General features: G+C 40.1%; 1 protein-coding gene across 1 annotated transcript in view; it reads left to right on the top strand.

The window, feature by feature from the left end:
* LOC126195712 (uncharacterized) overlaps positions 1-17696 on the top strand; it is a 54006-nt gene that overhangs the window by 25321 nt on the left and 10989 nt on the right. Inside the window, exon 3 of the mRNA XM_049934341.1 lies at positions 15176-15319. Coding sequence (XP_049790298.1) covers positions 15176-15319 — 144 coding nt within the window. The remainder of the gene's footprint in view (positions 1-15175; positions 15320-17696) is intronic.

Below are 17696 nucleotides of genomic sequence, written 5' to 3'. Positions count from 1 at the left end.
TATTCAGTTCGTTTACAGAAGGAAATTTATTTACAATGGTGGTTTGTTTCCAATTAATTCATGGGAGTAATATCAGAGTGAGTATATTTTCTTCCGCAAACAAACTGAAGATGATGACATTGTCCTTGACACGACTGCTGTTTCCCTCGAAAGTGAAAGACTAGTGGAGTGGTCGAAGCTAGGTTGTAAAAAAAATGAACGCTTCATCTGAATCTGCTATCTCTCTGCCCGTTTTGGGGTCACTGTACTGTCACGTCACTCAATCAGTATGATCTCTGACATGGGAGCGCATCCAAACAACAAGGCTGAGGTAAACTAACTACAAACATTGGGTAAAGAATGAATTTGTCATCCACTGATAACTTTTCACGAAGCTGATGGTTATATTTCTTTGCATTTGTGATTTTTAAGGTCACAGGGGCACCCTTCCCTGTCCTCCTTCTGAGCCCAAATTTCACACTGTTCATTTTTACATAAAATGGAGAGTAGTCCAACAGAAATTATGGAGAATTTAAAAGAATCAGAAATAACTGTTAGCCTGGTGTACATATTCGGGAACAAACAGGTACGCATGTCTTGTTTCAGAAGCACCCAAATTTGAAAAAATTCAGTAATGTGTATGTACAGTATGTTTCAAAAATACTTTTACGAACAAAACAAGAAAGAAATGAAAATAAACATAGGCTCTGTAATACATACCTTAAGAGCTATGAGTACTTGTCTATCATCACTACTGCGAAACCAGTCTCTTGCACTGAAACAGTGGCCATAGCTCTTACGTTATGCATTTTAGATCACGTGTTTACTGGACAGTTTTCCTTGTTTTGATCCATACCATACGGAAAGTAAACAGCTTGCTTTAGCAGAGATATGTTTCACAGTATCGAAGATGAACAGGTGCTCATAGCTCTTAAGGTATGCATTTTATAGCCCACGTTTACTGGATTTTTTTTCTTCTTTTGGTGTAACGATCCTGTCCCCGAAGTTTGTAAAAGTATTTCTGAAACATCCTGTATGAGCTGAAGCGGGCAGCATGAATTCCCACATACAGTGAATGATTTGAAGAATGTGGTAAACAGAATAGAAATAAATACAAACAGAATTTTTCGCTTAAATTGGTTGGTACTGTAAACAAATAACACATTCTTTCGTTCATCAGTAGCTGCCAAATAATACAATTTTCCTGGTGAATTACAACTTTTTACTACGTTTACGACACTTATCACAAATTCATAAGCAAACAACAACCTTTACATCTCCGTCTGTTTCTTTGTCTCATCTTTCACCTCCGATCCTATGCCGACAAACAATCGTTGACAACAAGGTGCCAACTGGATGTCGTTCTTTATCAATAAGATTTAGAATTTTTAAACAAACACGACAACGGTCATTACTGCATTGAAATGTCTGTCTGTGGCGGTGCCTTACGTTTTACACCACCACTGCTATAACGATTAACATTTGTTTGCTAAACAATTATTTTATTTCATCAAACCTAGGTTTATTTTCACCAGGTGACAAGTCTACATACTTTCGAAAAGCAGTCTCTCAACTCATTTGGATTCATGGATAGGCCGGCCGCGGTGACCGAGCGGTTCTAGGCGCTTCAGTCCGGAACCGCGCCGCTGCTACGGTCGCAGGGTCGAATCCAGCCTCGGGCCTGGATGTGTGTGATGTCCTTAGGTTAGTTAGGTTTGAGTAGTTCTAAATTCTAGGGGACTGATGGTCTCAGATGTTAAGTCGCACAGTGCTCAGAGACATTTGAGCCATTTGATTCATGGATATACACGTATATTCTTGTTATGGTCGAAACTTGCCTAATAAAATCACGAAAAGTTTGTATCTAGTTGGAAAAGGAGAGGTCCTAACCGAACAAATGCTAGTTTTAGACTGAATAGTGTGTTACTCTAGTGAAAAAAACTGCAGTTGGAACTTTTCTTGGCCTTGCTAAAGTATTCTGTTGTGTCCTCGTTGCCACTGTAGAGTCTTGTACCATGGAAAGCAAGGGAGAGGATGTTGTTTGGCGGCCGATATCCTCATTCTACAACACACTGCACACACATATTAACAGGGTCCTTTATTTACAGGAACAGGAAGCCAATTAACTTTAAGAGTTTTCACGTCTTCTCTCTTAAAAAAAACTACTATATCTGTTGTTGACTTTTCGTTAATTGTGGCTTATTTAATTATTTTTAATTATTATTGGCGTAACAACGCATATATGGAAAGAGTGACGTGAAATTCTTTTAACAATGCTGTGCTTTTAATTGCTTTATCATCGTTACCTTTTTTAGCAAAATAAAATGATGGAAGTATTATTGTTCTGAATCTGACCTACAATTTAAAGAACGATTTTTTAGTAACTGCAACTCATGCTAAGTATCAATATATCTTTCCTATTTCGTAATTATTCAAAGTTGAAATTAATGTCCTATGATCTCTGATGTTACAGTTCGTACGATCGTTCTCAAATACAAGTTTGCAGTGGATTTTATTTCTTACTAAAATGCTATTTCATACCACGGCTAGCCCAAGAACATGAGACTCTCATTAAAGAAAATTACGTATTCACTATAAAATTTAGCCAGATCAGAACGGAGCACAGCAAGTTTCCTATCAGATTCTTTAGGTACATAAAATTATTTGCACTGAAAATTATATCCTATCAGCAGCCCGCGTCAACCTGCAACACATCATAAAATCTGCTGATCTTCACTGCCAGCCTGGGAGCTAAAAGAAATAATATTATTTTTTACTATTATTTTACCGCTTCCTTGCGGTATACTCGACTATATTGTAAGTCGTTTAAATACGCCGCGGCAGCGGCTCTTCTTTCTCCACACAGCTCAGCTCCACAGATAATATTTTTATATGGCTGAAAAATATCTTAACAGGATGGGATAATAGGCAGGCACACTTTAACATTTAAGTAATACAAGTTTTCATTTAAACAACTCTATTTAAACATTTAAATATCTTAATAATTACAGACCTGTGTACATTCACGCGCAATGGCGTCCAATTCACAATCTCGACAAAAGAATGCTACCTCCGCGCTCTCTACGACAATAACAGGAGATCTTTCTCTCACAGCTTTCAGATTAAGAAGAACAGAGACATTGCTTTACATCATGCCTTATATACAAATTCATTTGGTGATCTTTGTACAACATTTATCTTCTGTGTCGGTCTTATTACTCGCCGACACAGACGTTCTCAAAAATAAAAAATAAAGAAAATAATACATAATTTTACATAATGACACAATATGACACATCTAATATTTTAATTATTACATAATATATTGTCTTTGTTTATTACAAGACGTTACACTGCCCCCTGGCAGCATTTGACTAACGATGAAAATGTTCGGCAATATGCTGCCACTAACGTCTGTCTTGTTTATGGTTTATTACTTTGGTTGGAACATTCACTTTACACTACTCAGTTCTTTTACACTGTAGGTTTAATTACACTTCGTATACTGTTCTTACACTTTGCGAGGTGACCGTCAACCTAGTCCCAGGGTCATTACATTTATTTGGCTCCCCCATTCGGGCTACGTGCGATCAGAAAACCTGGGAAAACTGCGCCGGAGCCATGGTCATCTCACGAAAAGTTTAGACTCTATTCAATGTCCGCATATAACAAAGGCTATTTGTGATAGCATGCTACACTTTTAGTCTCTTTGTTATCAATATACTACTTGTATTTTGGATTGTTATGAAAGTCACTTATTACGCATTTTTACAATAGTATAATGAACCGTCTTTGCACTTACTCGCGACAGTTGGTTTAAAATGTCTAGCATTCGTGCGAGTACCTTTCATTAACATGACGCAAACATATTAGATCGATACATCACTAAATCCATGAATATTTTGAGTTTGTGTTGGATAACAACAAAAAAAATGTTTATCACGTCATTGCGTGTCCATTAAACACCATTCATGTTAGCACATTATACATATAGTTAATAGTTCATTTGAATGACAACAATGTGGTATGGAGCTGGCGGCGTGAAGCAATTGTTGAGTAGCGTCGTCTGGAACACCGCGTACCGACGGCCGCTGGGTTCGACGACCGGCTCTCAATAACAGTGAGGTCGTGCTAGCGTGGCGCCCAAGCAGTCGCGAACCGCGCTGAACCATTCGCTGTTGTCGGCGAGTGGCAGTGGTTTACCGCAACCGGCTGGATGGCGGCACGGCACTCGTCTCTGCTTCTCCGCATGGCTCCCCGTCGTGGCGCATGAAACAAACATTCCACAACGGTGTACTGTCTTTAAGGACACAGATTACTAGCTGTGGAAGAAGAGGCAATTTGTTAAAAGCGTTTATTGTTCAGTAAGCCGTCGCTTCACTGGTATGCACAGGATGTTTTGGCGTGATAACAGGTTTTTTGTGGCATCGTGACACTGGTATTCAGAGTTCGTCACACGCACATTGTACTACACGTTTTCACTCACTTCCACGGTTGATGCACTGCCAGAGCGTCTTTCAACACGCGAAAATGGTTCGTTACACTCATACTACATGTCTCCGTTGAGCGATGTTTGTGTAAATCGTCTCCGAACGGATCAATAACTACTGTTTTTATACACTGCCTATTGTTCGTTGAGCGCTGCACTAGGACAGTCTATCACTCAACACTAGATTTCTCGACGTATATATTGGTGCAGATACAACAGTCATTTTCTGTCCCTACTACACACAATATTCCGTCCTGTCCTTAAGTGTTTATGCACACAGTTTATTTTTTAACACCTTTTAACTGTTCTTTGCATAGTCACTCTGATTTACATAGCATTTATTTGTTTTCACTTTATCACAACATACTCTTCATATTGTTGCTAGGCGTATTTGGCCCTTTGTAATTTTTTTTTTTTTTTTTTTTTTTTTAACGGTGTGTGAATTTTTTTTTTTTTTTTTTTATACATATTTTTTTTTTTTCTTAGTGTAGCTTGCCTGATTATCACCCATCTATCAAACAGATTTTACCATGTGCATGACAGCTTGACTCGGGCATATTGTTCAATAAATACTTCGTTCAGCAATAACATTTTTTTTAATGATTTTTCCTATATGACTACAGTGTAGGTTCTGCATTGTCTGACTTAACTCGCGTATCGCGTAATGAATATTCAAGGTCGTGTACCAAGTACACAGGCTTCAATTGAAGCATTGCTACATACAGAACGGAGTTTCCACGGAACGGGCTCGTTTTTAATTAGGTTCTGCTCCAGTGTCGTTCTCAAATCACTACTGGCAGCCAACATCACATTACATCATTGTTGCATATTGCAAAGTCAATGTCTGGCTAGTAAAGACTCTCTCTCTCAGGGTTTCTTATCCTAATACAATTACAGCAATTCCCTTACTCTATAAGATTGCATCATTAATTGCACTTACACACTACACATAGAAAATGGTTCAAGAAATTAATCCTTTATACAACAAGAAAATTGTTCATTTTTTAATAAGCACATAATATCTTAATGACTAATTGTCTGTAAACAAAATCTGTCCTGTGTAAGCTATTGCTCACTTTCTGATTCCACTTCCTCCCAACTTCATTACACACAAATTTCTTTCTAAATACTAACACACTTATATTCTAAAACACAATTAAAATCTTTTTACACCTATTACTCTTTATATATTATGTGTCACTGAATAAATAACTTCACGTCTTCTGAATCTCTTTAGCTACGAATTCCCTCCTCGACCAAGGGATGGAGTAGGTTGCACGACAGTATGTATTATGGGGTATCACCTCTATGTGATAGTGGTACCCTTTGACTATTCCTGGACGGTCGGTAAATACCATGGTATATTCCGATAGCAGCTGCGTCAACTGTTGCTTTTGCGTATCATTTAAACCTTCCGATTCGTGCACTTTAGTCTGAAATGCCTCAACATTTGTTTCGAAATTTTGATCCTCTAAATTCGGGTAATAGAGGTCTGTTGCATGTGAAAAATCATCGATGTGTAGTACCCAAGGGTTCCTACCTTTGATATCGATTCGATTACAGCACGGCACAAGTACCTCCTTCGATTTCATCATAGATAATTCAATCCTTCTACCCCTATTAATTATGCTTAGTTTCCCCACGGAGAGGTCGATCAATGCGTCCCTCTCACGGAGAAAATCTACTCCCAGAATGCAGGCCACCTTCAATCCTTTAACCACGAGGAACGAGCTCACTATGGCTTCGCCCTCCTTATAAATCTCCACCTGCACCTGGTACTTAACTGATTGGCTCTGTGCACTAATGGCTCCAGACACCTTACAATTATTAACCGGGAAGGTCGGAATACTATGTCCCTTTCCCAGTGCTTTAAATAGCTCCATACTCATCACACTTACTGAGGCACCTGTGTCGATAATTATGTTTACTGCAACATCATTGATTCTAGCTTCAATAATAGCTTGCACATTTTCGTTATTATCCTTCTTACATTCGTGCGGTTCGTTCAGCAGATCTTTATCCATACTGACACCTTCGTTGTATCGCAGCATGCGTATCCCAGGTCTATTACTGTTATTACTCGAGTTGCTCTCACTCCATCCCTCGGCCGTCGATGGAGAGCATATCGAGGCCGATTCTAGTTTGTTGGATTAGTTACTTGGGAGGTACTTGGACGGCTATTGTCCGCGACCTCCACTATATGTACGTTCTGATTTGTAGGCCGCCACGGCTGCGCAATAGGCGCGTTTTGCGGTGGTGGTCTATTGTTGTCATACCGGTCACTAGCCTGTCGCTCTGGGCTTCTACACTGATTCTGTTGCCAATTTCGATTACTATCATTATAATTACTCTGCCACTGACCTCGCGCATTTTTCCAGCGGTTGGTCCCTGACATTCCGGATTCGTATCTGTCGTCAAATCGACGCTTTTTGTTATAATTTGGTTGTCCATACCCGTTTTGGCCTCTACCGTTACTACCATTTTGCGATTGTTCTTGTCGCTTGCTACCACCCCCACCATTTCTATGGTTGTGGTTCTGTACACTACTGTTTCTGTCGTGATTACATCCTGACCCATTATTCCGCAAATGGTCGCACGCCGATTTTACATCTTCCTGTATCAAATCTATGGAATCTAGGACCGACAGGAAGTTTTCCATGTCGCTTTCTGGTACATGTATTAACTTCTCCTTGATCTGAATTGGTAAATGGGATTTGAGTAGTCTTATTATGTCTCTCGGTGATATAGGCTCGTCCCAGTAGCGTGTTTTGTTTATATATTTTTCAAAGTACCGCCTCAAATTCCCAAGACGGGGTGAGTACGGTTCGGGATTATATACCTCTTTTCTTAGTCGCTCTTGTATACAAGGCGACCAATATTTCGATAAAAATGCCCTTTCAAACTGTTCGTATGTCTTGCAGCTGTCTGCTACTTCTGTAGCCCACAGTGCTGCGTCACCTTGAATGTACGACATTACGTATTGTATTTTCTGTGTTTCGTTCCATACACTGGGTAAGATATTTTTAAAACTTTTTATAAATACCACTGGGTGTACTGATTTCCTTTCAGTAGTAAATGTTTGAAATTGTCTATTTTTAATTAAACTTTCTTCCACTAATATTTTTGAACTACATGGGTTTGCTGCTGGGACATATGCTGTGTGCTCCGAACCGGAGCTACAGCTCTTCGCATTATCGACTACAGATTCCCCATTGTTGTATCGCCTATAAGTTTGTGCGTTGCCAAAACCATGGGCTGTTGGCGACAGAGGTTCCTGTTCCACATGTTTCCTGCTTTGTGCTAAACCCTTCTCCAGATCGGATATCCGTTTGTTAACATTCACTTGCCACTGCGGAATATCCTCACTGAGTATTTGTTTAATGGTTTGCACATCGTTCTGTACCTGACTATTTACGGCGGTACTGAACGATTCTGAATCTCTATTTGCTATTGCTGCTTCTACTTTAGAATTAATATTCATGTCAATCTCAGTCTCCTTCACTTCTATCCATGATTTAAATTCTGTTTCAATTTTATTTGCCTGTTCATTCCACTTCTGCTCTACAAGCTGTGTGGAATCTATTTCTAGCTTTTCTACTCTGTTGGCTAAGACACCTATTTCATCTACCATGTTAGTGTTTGCGACTTGCAGGTGGGTGACCTGTTCAGTCAGCTCCTGCACGGCCTTAGGTATTGACTCATAATTCTTTTTCATATCTGCTATCTCTTTTTTCATACTTTCTATCGATTGCACAAGTTGCTGGTCTCGCTCAGCTAGCTGTTCAAGTAAATTTTCTCTTAATTGTCGATCTCGCTCAGCTTGCTGGCGATCTCGTTCAGCTTGCTGGGCAAGTAAATTTTCTTCTAGCCTGCGATCTCGCTCGGCTTGCTGTTGCGCAAATTTTGCCTGGTAATTTAGCACACGCTCTAATATAGCCTGAATTGAATACCCACCAGGCAGATTACCACTCTCTGGTTCCTGCTTTTCTGGTGGTGGTACAATTTCTTTATCTACATCGACTTGATGACTAGCGGGCGGTGGCACTACTTCCTGTGGCCCTGCCCCCACATTTTCGCCTGTTATATCTTCAAAGAGCGTACTAGTACTACTTGAGGCACCCGGTTCCACATTTCCTTCACTAGCTAATTGTTGTTCTTCAGTATCCATATTGCTTGGACGTTGGCTACGCAACTTAACCATATTCCTAAATTGCTTACTAAAACACAAAATCTAACAGTTTTTCCCCTTGCACACAAAATACATCACTTTATATACACTACACTGCACACTAAAAATTACTATCTACATCAACTTTGTCCTGTCACAAATACTAACATCAAACTACGTACAATATGCACACCACTAGCGATATGAGATTACTTCACTGGAGCTCAACTTCTACAAACAGGACAACTACACTGTAGTCTTACCTTTAGTTTCTATTATCTCGGGGTTCGGCTGCCCCCGGATTACGTAGTCGTTAGAGCTTCTCAGTACAATCAGGATCGTCTTCTCAAACTCGCTTGCAGTAGTACGTTTTGTCATGAAAGAGTGTTTGAACATTCATTAATACATAGCATAGATCATGATATACATACATTTAACACTAAATACATATACATATACACCTACATAACAATAGACACTGAAAGAAAATACATAAAATTTTATAATTGTGGCCACTGCAAATTCGGGCCCCGCGTTTTTGGGCGACAGTTTCACGTCGTCTCTCTTAAAAAAACTACTATATCTGTTGTTGACTTTTCGTTAATTGTGGCTTATTTAATTATTTTTAATTATTATTGGCGTAACAACGCATATATGGAAAGAGTGACGTGAAATTCTTTTAACAATGCTGTGCTTTTAATTGCTTTATCATCGTTACCTTTTTTAGCAAAATAAAATGATGGAAGTATTATTGTTCTGAATCTGACCTACAATTTAAAGAACGATTTTTTAGTAACTGCAACTCATGCTAAGTATCAATATATCTTTCCTATTTCGTAATTATTCAAAGTTGAAATTAATGTCCTATGATCTCTGATGTTACAGTTCGTACGATCGTTCTCAAATACAAGTTTGCAGTGGATTTTATTTCTTACTAAAATGCTATTTCATACCACGGCTAGCCCAAGAACATGAGACTCTCATTAAAGAAAATTACGTATTCACTATAAAATTTAGCCAGATCAGAACGGAGCACAGCAAGTTTCCTATCAGATTCTTTAGGTACATAAAATTATTTGCACTGAAAATTATATCCTATCAGCAGCCCGCGTCAACCTGCAACACATCATAAAATCTGCTGATCTTCACTGCCAGCCTGGGAGCTAAAAGAAATAATATTATTTTTTACTATTATTTTACCGCTTCCTTGCGGTATACTCGACTATATTGTAAGTCGTTTAAATACGCCGCGGCAGCGGCTCTTCTTTCTCCACACAGCTCAGCTCCACAGATAATATTTTTATATGGCTGAAAAATATCTTAACAGGATGGGATAATAGGCAGGCACACTTTAACATTTAAGTAATACAAGTTTTCATTTAAACAACTCTATTTAAACATTTAAATATCTTAATAATTACAGACCTGTGTACATTCACGCGCAATGGCGTCCAATTCACAATCTCGACAAAAGAATGCTACCTCCGCGCTCTCTACGACAATAACAGGAGATCTTTCTCTCACAGCTTTCAGATTAAGAAGAACAGAGACATTGCTTTACATCATGCCTTATATACAAATTCATTTGGTGATCTTTGTACAACATTTATCTTCTGTGTCGGTCTTATTACTCGCCGACACAGACGTTCTCAAAAATAAAAAATAAAGAAAATAATACATAATTTTACATAATGACACAATATGACACATCTAATATTTTAATTATTACATAATATATTGTCTTTGTTTATTACAAGACGTTACAGAGTCCATGAGTTGTCGTACAAGCTCTTCACTAATAGTCCACGTTACCCTCACTGCTGGTAAAGTACAAGTCCCACTATGCGATGAATGACCGAGGCCAAACTGAAGAGCGAGTTGGTGCGTCAGTGACTGAGCTAGTGACTGAGCGACTGCGCTAGTGCCTGAGGCCGAGACTATGGCTGCGACTGAGATAGACTGACTGAATGACTGAGACTGAGCCCTCCGGTCAGAGGCGGCGGTCTAAATACTTGCGTTCCAGAGGGCGTTGGCGGCGTGTTGCTTGCGAGTCTGTCTTTGACCTCTCTCCTGGTAGGCCCGCTTGATCCAGCGCCTACTATCGATCTTCTTGGTACATCTTTACCGACCGGTGTGCTGGCGACAGCTTACACCAGCACACATTCAATAACATATGACATTTCTCATAAATTCGCTGCAGAACCACTTCCATTCTGATCACTCGCTGCCGTTTTCCTCTTTCTTATCTTGTCATAATACAGTAGAGACTCGATTATCCGATCTTTGGTTATCCGACTTTCTGTGTTATGCGACCCTTTCACCGCGCCGGCCGTGCGCCAGCCGACGACAGGTGAGTGACAGACGTGTTGTTTGCTGATACTCAGTTCATTGTCGCCGTCTGCTACTCCTCACTCCTCAGTGCTAACTTAGATCTGTAGTGGAGTGAACGTGTTGCACTTTGTTTATTGCAAAAATTTGTCTTGATGGCTTCAAAACGGAAAAAGATGGTCGTTTCAATGGAAGACAAACTTTAAGCTTTAAAGAGAATAGAAAATGGTGAAACTTTATTAAAAGTCGCGCAAGATTATAACGTCGGAAAAAACAGTTGGAGACTGGAAAAGAAACCACAATGAAATTGAGAAGTGGTTTTCTTAGCGAGCAATCTCAGCTTTTTTGGAAGACCGGAAAACCATGAATAAAATGTGATTATGAAGAAGTAAGTGAAGCGTTGCTCCTATGGTTTACTAAACATAGAGATAAAGGTGTACCCACGTCGGGACCTATTTTGCAGGAAAAAGCCTTAAAGTTTCGTAACGAACTAAACGAAGGTGAACCTGATTTCACAGCTAGTGTAGGCTGGCTCGATAGATGGAAGAAAAGATACGGAATTCGGCCACTTAATGTCTGTGGTGAAAAGCCTCCAGCAAATTTTGAAGCAGTTAAATTGTTTAGGAATAAACTACACATGGTATTGGACAAGGGAAACTTAACAGGCGATCAAATTGTTAACTGCGACGAGACTGGTCTCAATTACAAAATGTTACCGGAAAAACATTAGCGTCAAAGGCCGAAAACGCACCGCCAGGCTACAAACGTAGCAAAGAAAGAGTGACAATTCTTTCATGCAGTAACGCCACAGCAAAATGAAAAGGAAACTGTCTATGATAGGTAAGCTAAAGAAACCGAGAGCATTTAAAAATGTTTCTAAAAAGGCTTTACTGGTGAAATATTACAACCAAAAAAATGCTTGGATGAGCTCAGACATTTTTAAAGAATGGTTTTTTAACGAGTTCGTTGCACAAACTGAAAAGTTTTTGAAAACCAACAACTTGCCCCGCAAAGCACTGTTGCTTCTAGACAATGCCACTTGTCATCCTAATGAAGATGCACTTCAAGATCAAGATATAAAGGCCATGTTTTTGCCTCAAAATGTCACATCCTTATGTCAGCCTATGGACCAAGGGACCTTAGAGACACTGAAGAGAAACTACCGCAGAAACTTGCTTTCCTCTTTAATTAATGCTATGGACAAGGGAGAAGACATGCTAGAACAGTTGTGCCGTATTAATTCGAAAGACGTAGCTTATGACGTGGCCAAATCTTGGCAGAGTGTTGGAGCAAATACAATTGCAAAATCCTGGAAAATTTTGCTACAGGAAAATCAAGAAAATTCTCCAGATGATTAGAATCTACAGCAGCAGACCGAACCAGAAAATAATACCCTGCTTTCATTATTACGAAACGATCCGGGATGTGCTGACGCCACAGAAGATGACATAAATGAATGGATTGTCCAAGATGAAGAAGTTGAAGTGACAGATGAAGAAACAGTCAACATGGTAAACGAAAAAGAAGAACACGAAGAAGCGGATGTAGTGGAAGAAAGTGCGCCCAAGATTTCTCACAACGAAGGACACAAGGCCTTAGAAACTGCATTAAAATATGTAGAGCAACTGGAGGAAGCATCGTCTACCGAGGTTTTACTTCTTAAGAGACTACGTGATTTAGCGGCAAAAAACAGCAAACTGCAGGCATACAAAAGACAATTACTAACATCTTCACACAGTAAATATTTATTCAGTCTAATTTGATTAGTATTGTATTAGATGTTTAACTCATTTGGCCTACATTAGTTAAATTTTTGTGTTTTTTTGTATTATTTTCCGTGTTACCCGACCTTCCCGCTTATCCGACCTTGCCATGGCCGGTTTAGGTCGGATAATCGAGACCCTAATGTACGTAAATTTTTCATACTCATATTGGTTTCAGTTTCGGCGAACTCAGTCTGTTGCTATCTCGCTGTCAGGGATCTGCAAAACCCCAAATGGGCACTAATGAAACATATATTATGTGCCACGGTATCACGAGGCAATACAACAGGTAGGCTGCAGTTGGAACAAAAACAGAAAAACAGGTACAATAGCCCTCGGCTGTGCTAGTGAATCGTGTGCCCAGTAGCTGTCAGCAATAATTTCACCGCCCGGCTGTACTAAAACTGATAACTGATGTGTGAACTAACATCCTGCTACAAATGACGTATGTCCAGTTAATCTCATTGTCACAGTTTTGACGAGTAGCGTGAAATAATAATTGTCAGATTTTCCGCCTGGTTTCAATATTCATGCAGTGCTAGTCTGGGGTGCCGCGATTCTTCTCCGTAATAACTGCAAAGCGTGTAACGCCAATGACAGGCTGTACGACGAGAGAGTATTCCAAGCCAGTGGCTTCCGCTAAAATCTGTAACCACACTGTGATAATACACAACTGTATTCTGTTTATCGATCAATTTCAAAACACTGACTACCATTTTCCACTAACTTCATACTTATACTAGCATTCCCACTTCGTGAGGAAAGAATTAAAATAGAGTTCTAAAGAAAAAAGCATCTCTTGCTATCACGATTTTTAGGGTATCATTTTAGCTTGTAGGCATTAATTTGGAATTCCTTACTTTGATGCTTTTACTAAAATATTTGCGCTTCCTACGATACTTTAATTTACTTAAGAAAAAAGTGGTTCAAATGGCTCTACGCACTAAGGGACTTAACATCTGAGATCATCAGTCCCCTAGACGTGGAACTACTTAATCCTAACCTAAGGACATCACACACATCCGTGCCCGAGGCAGGATTCGATCCTGCGACCGTAGCAGCAGTGCGGTTCCGGACTGAAGCGCCTAGAACCGCACGGTCACAGCGCCTGGCTTTAATTAGGAAATTAGCTATTACATTATTTGAGAAAACAGCTCTAAACGTTACCTTTTTAATATCTCTACTCCTCGTCAAAATATTTTCGCCCTTTGCAATCCATCAAATCACTTACGACATCAGGCCGGCCGCGGTGGTCTCGCGGTTCTAGGCGCGCGGTCCGGAACCGTGCGACTGCTACGGTCGCAGGTTCGAATCCTGCCTCGGGCATGGCTGTGTGTGATGTCCTTAGGTTAGTTAGTTCTAAGTTCTAGGGGACTGATGACCACAGCAGTTAAGTCCCATAGTGCTCAGAGCTTTTTGAACCATTTTTGAACTTACGACGTCATGCAGTGCCTAGTACGAATTTGTTGGTCAACAGACGAAGTATTGTCTGTTCTACTTGTCAATCTTTTAATTTGATTCATTTCGCAACAAGTGTAATACACTTTGGTTGTGATGTCCACTCTTCCTTCAGGTGCTGGCTGTTACTTTCTGTTACTGTTCTGAAACTGTCTTCAAGATTGTTCTGGTTGATATTTTTTCAGTCTTCACCGAAAAGGATGGGACGTTTAGATAAGAGGAAATCTTATATAAATGTTTACTTGTTGAGTACATATGTTTGAAAGGTTTTTGTTGCTGGTGTAGCTTTTCTGTTTTATGCTGATGGTGGGCTGCGACTATCTTGAGCTTATAGTTAAGGGACAGAGATGATGAATGCCATAGGTACTTTTTTTAAAGTAGGGCTGTAGGGATCACTGAGAGAGTTGGGGGTGGGGGGGTGGGAGTGAGCTACTGCATGTCAGGCGTCTGCTTTAAATTCTGGGTGGTTGAAGGATGAATTAAGATCCCTGTTGTGGCACTCTGAGGTACTTACAAAATCTTGATTGGAGAAAGAACTGTGCGACGTTAACATATCTCAAGAGGAGGCGGATGATGATCTGTAGTGGGAAGATGAGAGTCTTGGTATCGTCCAAGATTTTATGCGGTTTTAAAGACAGGAATGATTTATTATATCTGGAGAGATGGAGATCAAGGCCGTAGTTTCACCGATTCATGTGGCCGAAGATGGCTCCATCTGTTGTAAAACTCACAATGGATGATGCTGAAGAGAGGTATGCTAAATGCAAGTGTGATAAGTGGTGGTGTGAAAACGTCCGAAGCTTCTACCGGATTTTATTTCTAAATACGTTAGTGTTCCATAAATTAATATAATCTACTAATTCTTTCGTGTTACAGTTATTGCTCCCCCTCTGGATCCACAAAGGCTAATAAACTAAAGGCAAATGTCGTTAAAAGCATTTGAATCATTTTGTTCACGAAACAATTAACTCAGAAATAAACTTCCCGTAGGACTGGACACGACGGCCGTGCCTGCATGCACAGAGCCATCTGTGAGGCAGCAGAGATGCGGAGAGGCTGGCTAACAGAGGGCAGCAGCAGCGAAGACACCTATAGGCCTGGGATTGTGATGCATATTCTGGACCTCATCTTTCGGTAGGTACAACATGGCTTGCTGTTTGCTAATTCTAGAGAAGCAATTTTATCTTTGGTATACTTAGGGCCACATTATGGTGTTATATGTACAACTAGTTATTAACGTGACATCCTGTTGCGACCAGGAAAACAGCTGTGACGTGTAGTAACCTATTGTTTTTGCGGTTTAGCGCCTCAATCGCTTAATGCAGAGTCTAATTGAAGGTGCTCAGCTCCTGTTTCAGGCCGGGTCGGGGATTTCCTCCGCTCAGGGGCTGGGTGTTTTGCTGTACTTGCGGTCGTATCGTCATAATAAACATTCAGCTCTTGAGATTGCTTACAAAATACACACGTCGGAGCACTTTCAAGATCACTTTGTTGTCAGTCTGTCTGTCTCTAGAAAATCCTTATTTCCCCAGGAGTAGTCGTATCAAATTAAAATTTGTATCAATAACGTTTGCAGTCCTTTGGCGGCGTAAAACGCCTGAAGCTTCTACATTAAGTCACTACAGTCAAAACATAGACTATTTAAGTGACGTATTTTAATACTCGCGATCTCACTCATTAGAACTTATATACTCCATTCACCGAAACAAGAGACGTACTGTAAACACGGCAAGGCGCGTGGCCACAGGGCTGCCGTCGAGGGGTGTACAACGCAGGGGCGTCAGAAATTAAAAAATGAAAGTCATGTTTTTTATAATTTGGCACCAGAAAATGATAAAGTGATCCGAGAACTACCTTCCGGCACCCTTTTTTTTACATTATATTAAAATTTATTGTCACTGAAAAGGGGAAATATTTAAGCTTTCAGAAAAAGTTGTTTTTTCGCGTTACTCTATATTTCTCACGCCATATCTCATAAACTGTGTGTCACACAGCAAAATAATTTTATAATTGCCTTCAGTACTATATGTTGATGACCTCTGCAAATTTTCTGCCCAATAGAGTCAGTAATAGTGAAGTCATAAATTAAAATCTCACGTCTGATGCAGAACTTTTATCAAATCTTCATCCGAAATATAGTAAGCAACAAACGTTTCCCCTTTAAATCTTTTTGTGGGGGTGTAAGCGAGAAAAGTTTCAGAAAGGTTTGACTTTAATGTTGTAGTTTGTTCGAATGCGATGGGAGCAACCGTTTGTCCTTTATGAGCGATGCATTGTGCGGTTCGCAGGCGCGGCGCTCAGTCAGTGTGGCCGCCTCAGTTGCAGGTGTGAGCTCGTTAGTGGGTGTTGTACAGCGGGGATTTCAGGACATCTTAAGTTCATCTGTAAAGATCCTTGAAAGACTAGTTGTTGATTATTAGAGTAAGTATATGTGTTTGTAGTCACGCTGACCATCACTGTTTATGTATGCATCCAATAGCATCGCATGGTTTCTTATTTTATATACTCACTTATTTCATTAACATCACATACGGCTGTCCTCATTATCTCATCCACGGATTCAGCGAGCGAGGTCGACGTGTCAGTTCTGAGTCCACCAAAGAAGCGAGCAAAGAAGAAATCATTAAGTTCTTCTGAGAAGCACATGGTGCTTAATGTGTATAAAACGGAACTGTTACATCCAGAGCAGTCGATGAGTGACATTGTTTCGAAAACAGCTACAGCGACAGGTGTTGGACGTTCTTCAGTGAATCGTGTGATAAGTGAGTACAAGGCCACACACTCTTTGAAGTCTCCCAAGAAAGGAAAATTACGATATAAACTTTCTGAAAGTGTTGATGACTTCGATAGAAATGCGATACGAAGGAAAGTAGACTTTTTTTTTTCGTAACGAATTTCCAACAATTGACAAAGTGCTTACAGTCGTGAACGAAGATGCAGATCTGGGCAATTTTCGGAGAACTACATTTTATAAGTTATTGAGAGAAATGAATTTCAAATATGTCCGGCGTGGGCGCGATACCATGCTAATAGACAGGGATGACATTTTATGGAGACGGCGTTATGTTCGACACATTAAACGGTTGAGAGATGAAGGCAGATCCATTTACTATTTGGGCGACACGTGGGTGAACGCAGGACATACCCGAAGTTGCGTCTGGGTAGATGACACTATAAATTCCTCAAAACCGGCGTTTCTGTCCGGATTATCCACCGGAAGCAAGGGCCCATCAGGTAAAGGGAAACGTCTGATTATCGCACACATTGGCAGCAAAGCAGGGTTCGTTCAAGGATGTTTGTGGACTTTCGAATCCAAGAAAAGTGGGGATTATCATGAGGAGATGTGCGCCGAAACCTTCGAGAAGTGGTTTCAAGATGTTCTTCCTCGGCTTCAGGAAAATGCAATTATTGTTCTTGATAACGCGCCGTACCATTCTCGGAGAAAAGAAAAAGTTCTCAATCCAAATTCCAATAAGCATGAAATATCAGAGTGGCTAAAATCTAAAAACAT

Source organism: Schistocerca nitens, chromosome 7 (genome assembly GCF_023898315.1).
Source record: "Schistocerca nitens isolate TAMUIC-IGC-003100 chromosome 7, iqSchNite1.1, whole genome shotgun sequence".
NCBI lineage: Eukaryota > Metazoa > Arthropoda > Insecta > Orthoptera > Acrididae > Schistocerca > Schistocerca nitens.
The sequence above is the reverse complement of the archived record's forward strand: the minus strand, read 5'-3'. Positions and strand labels throughout refer to the sequence as shown.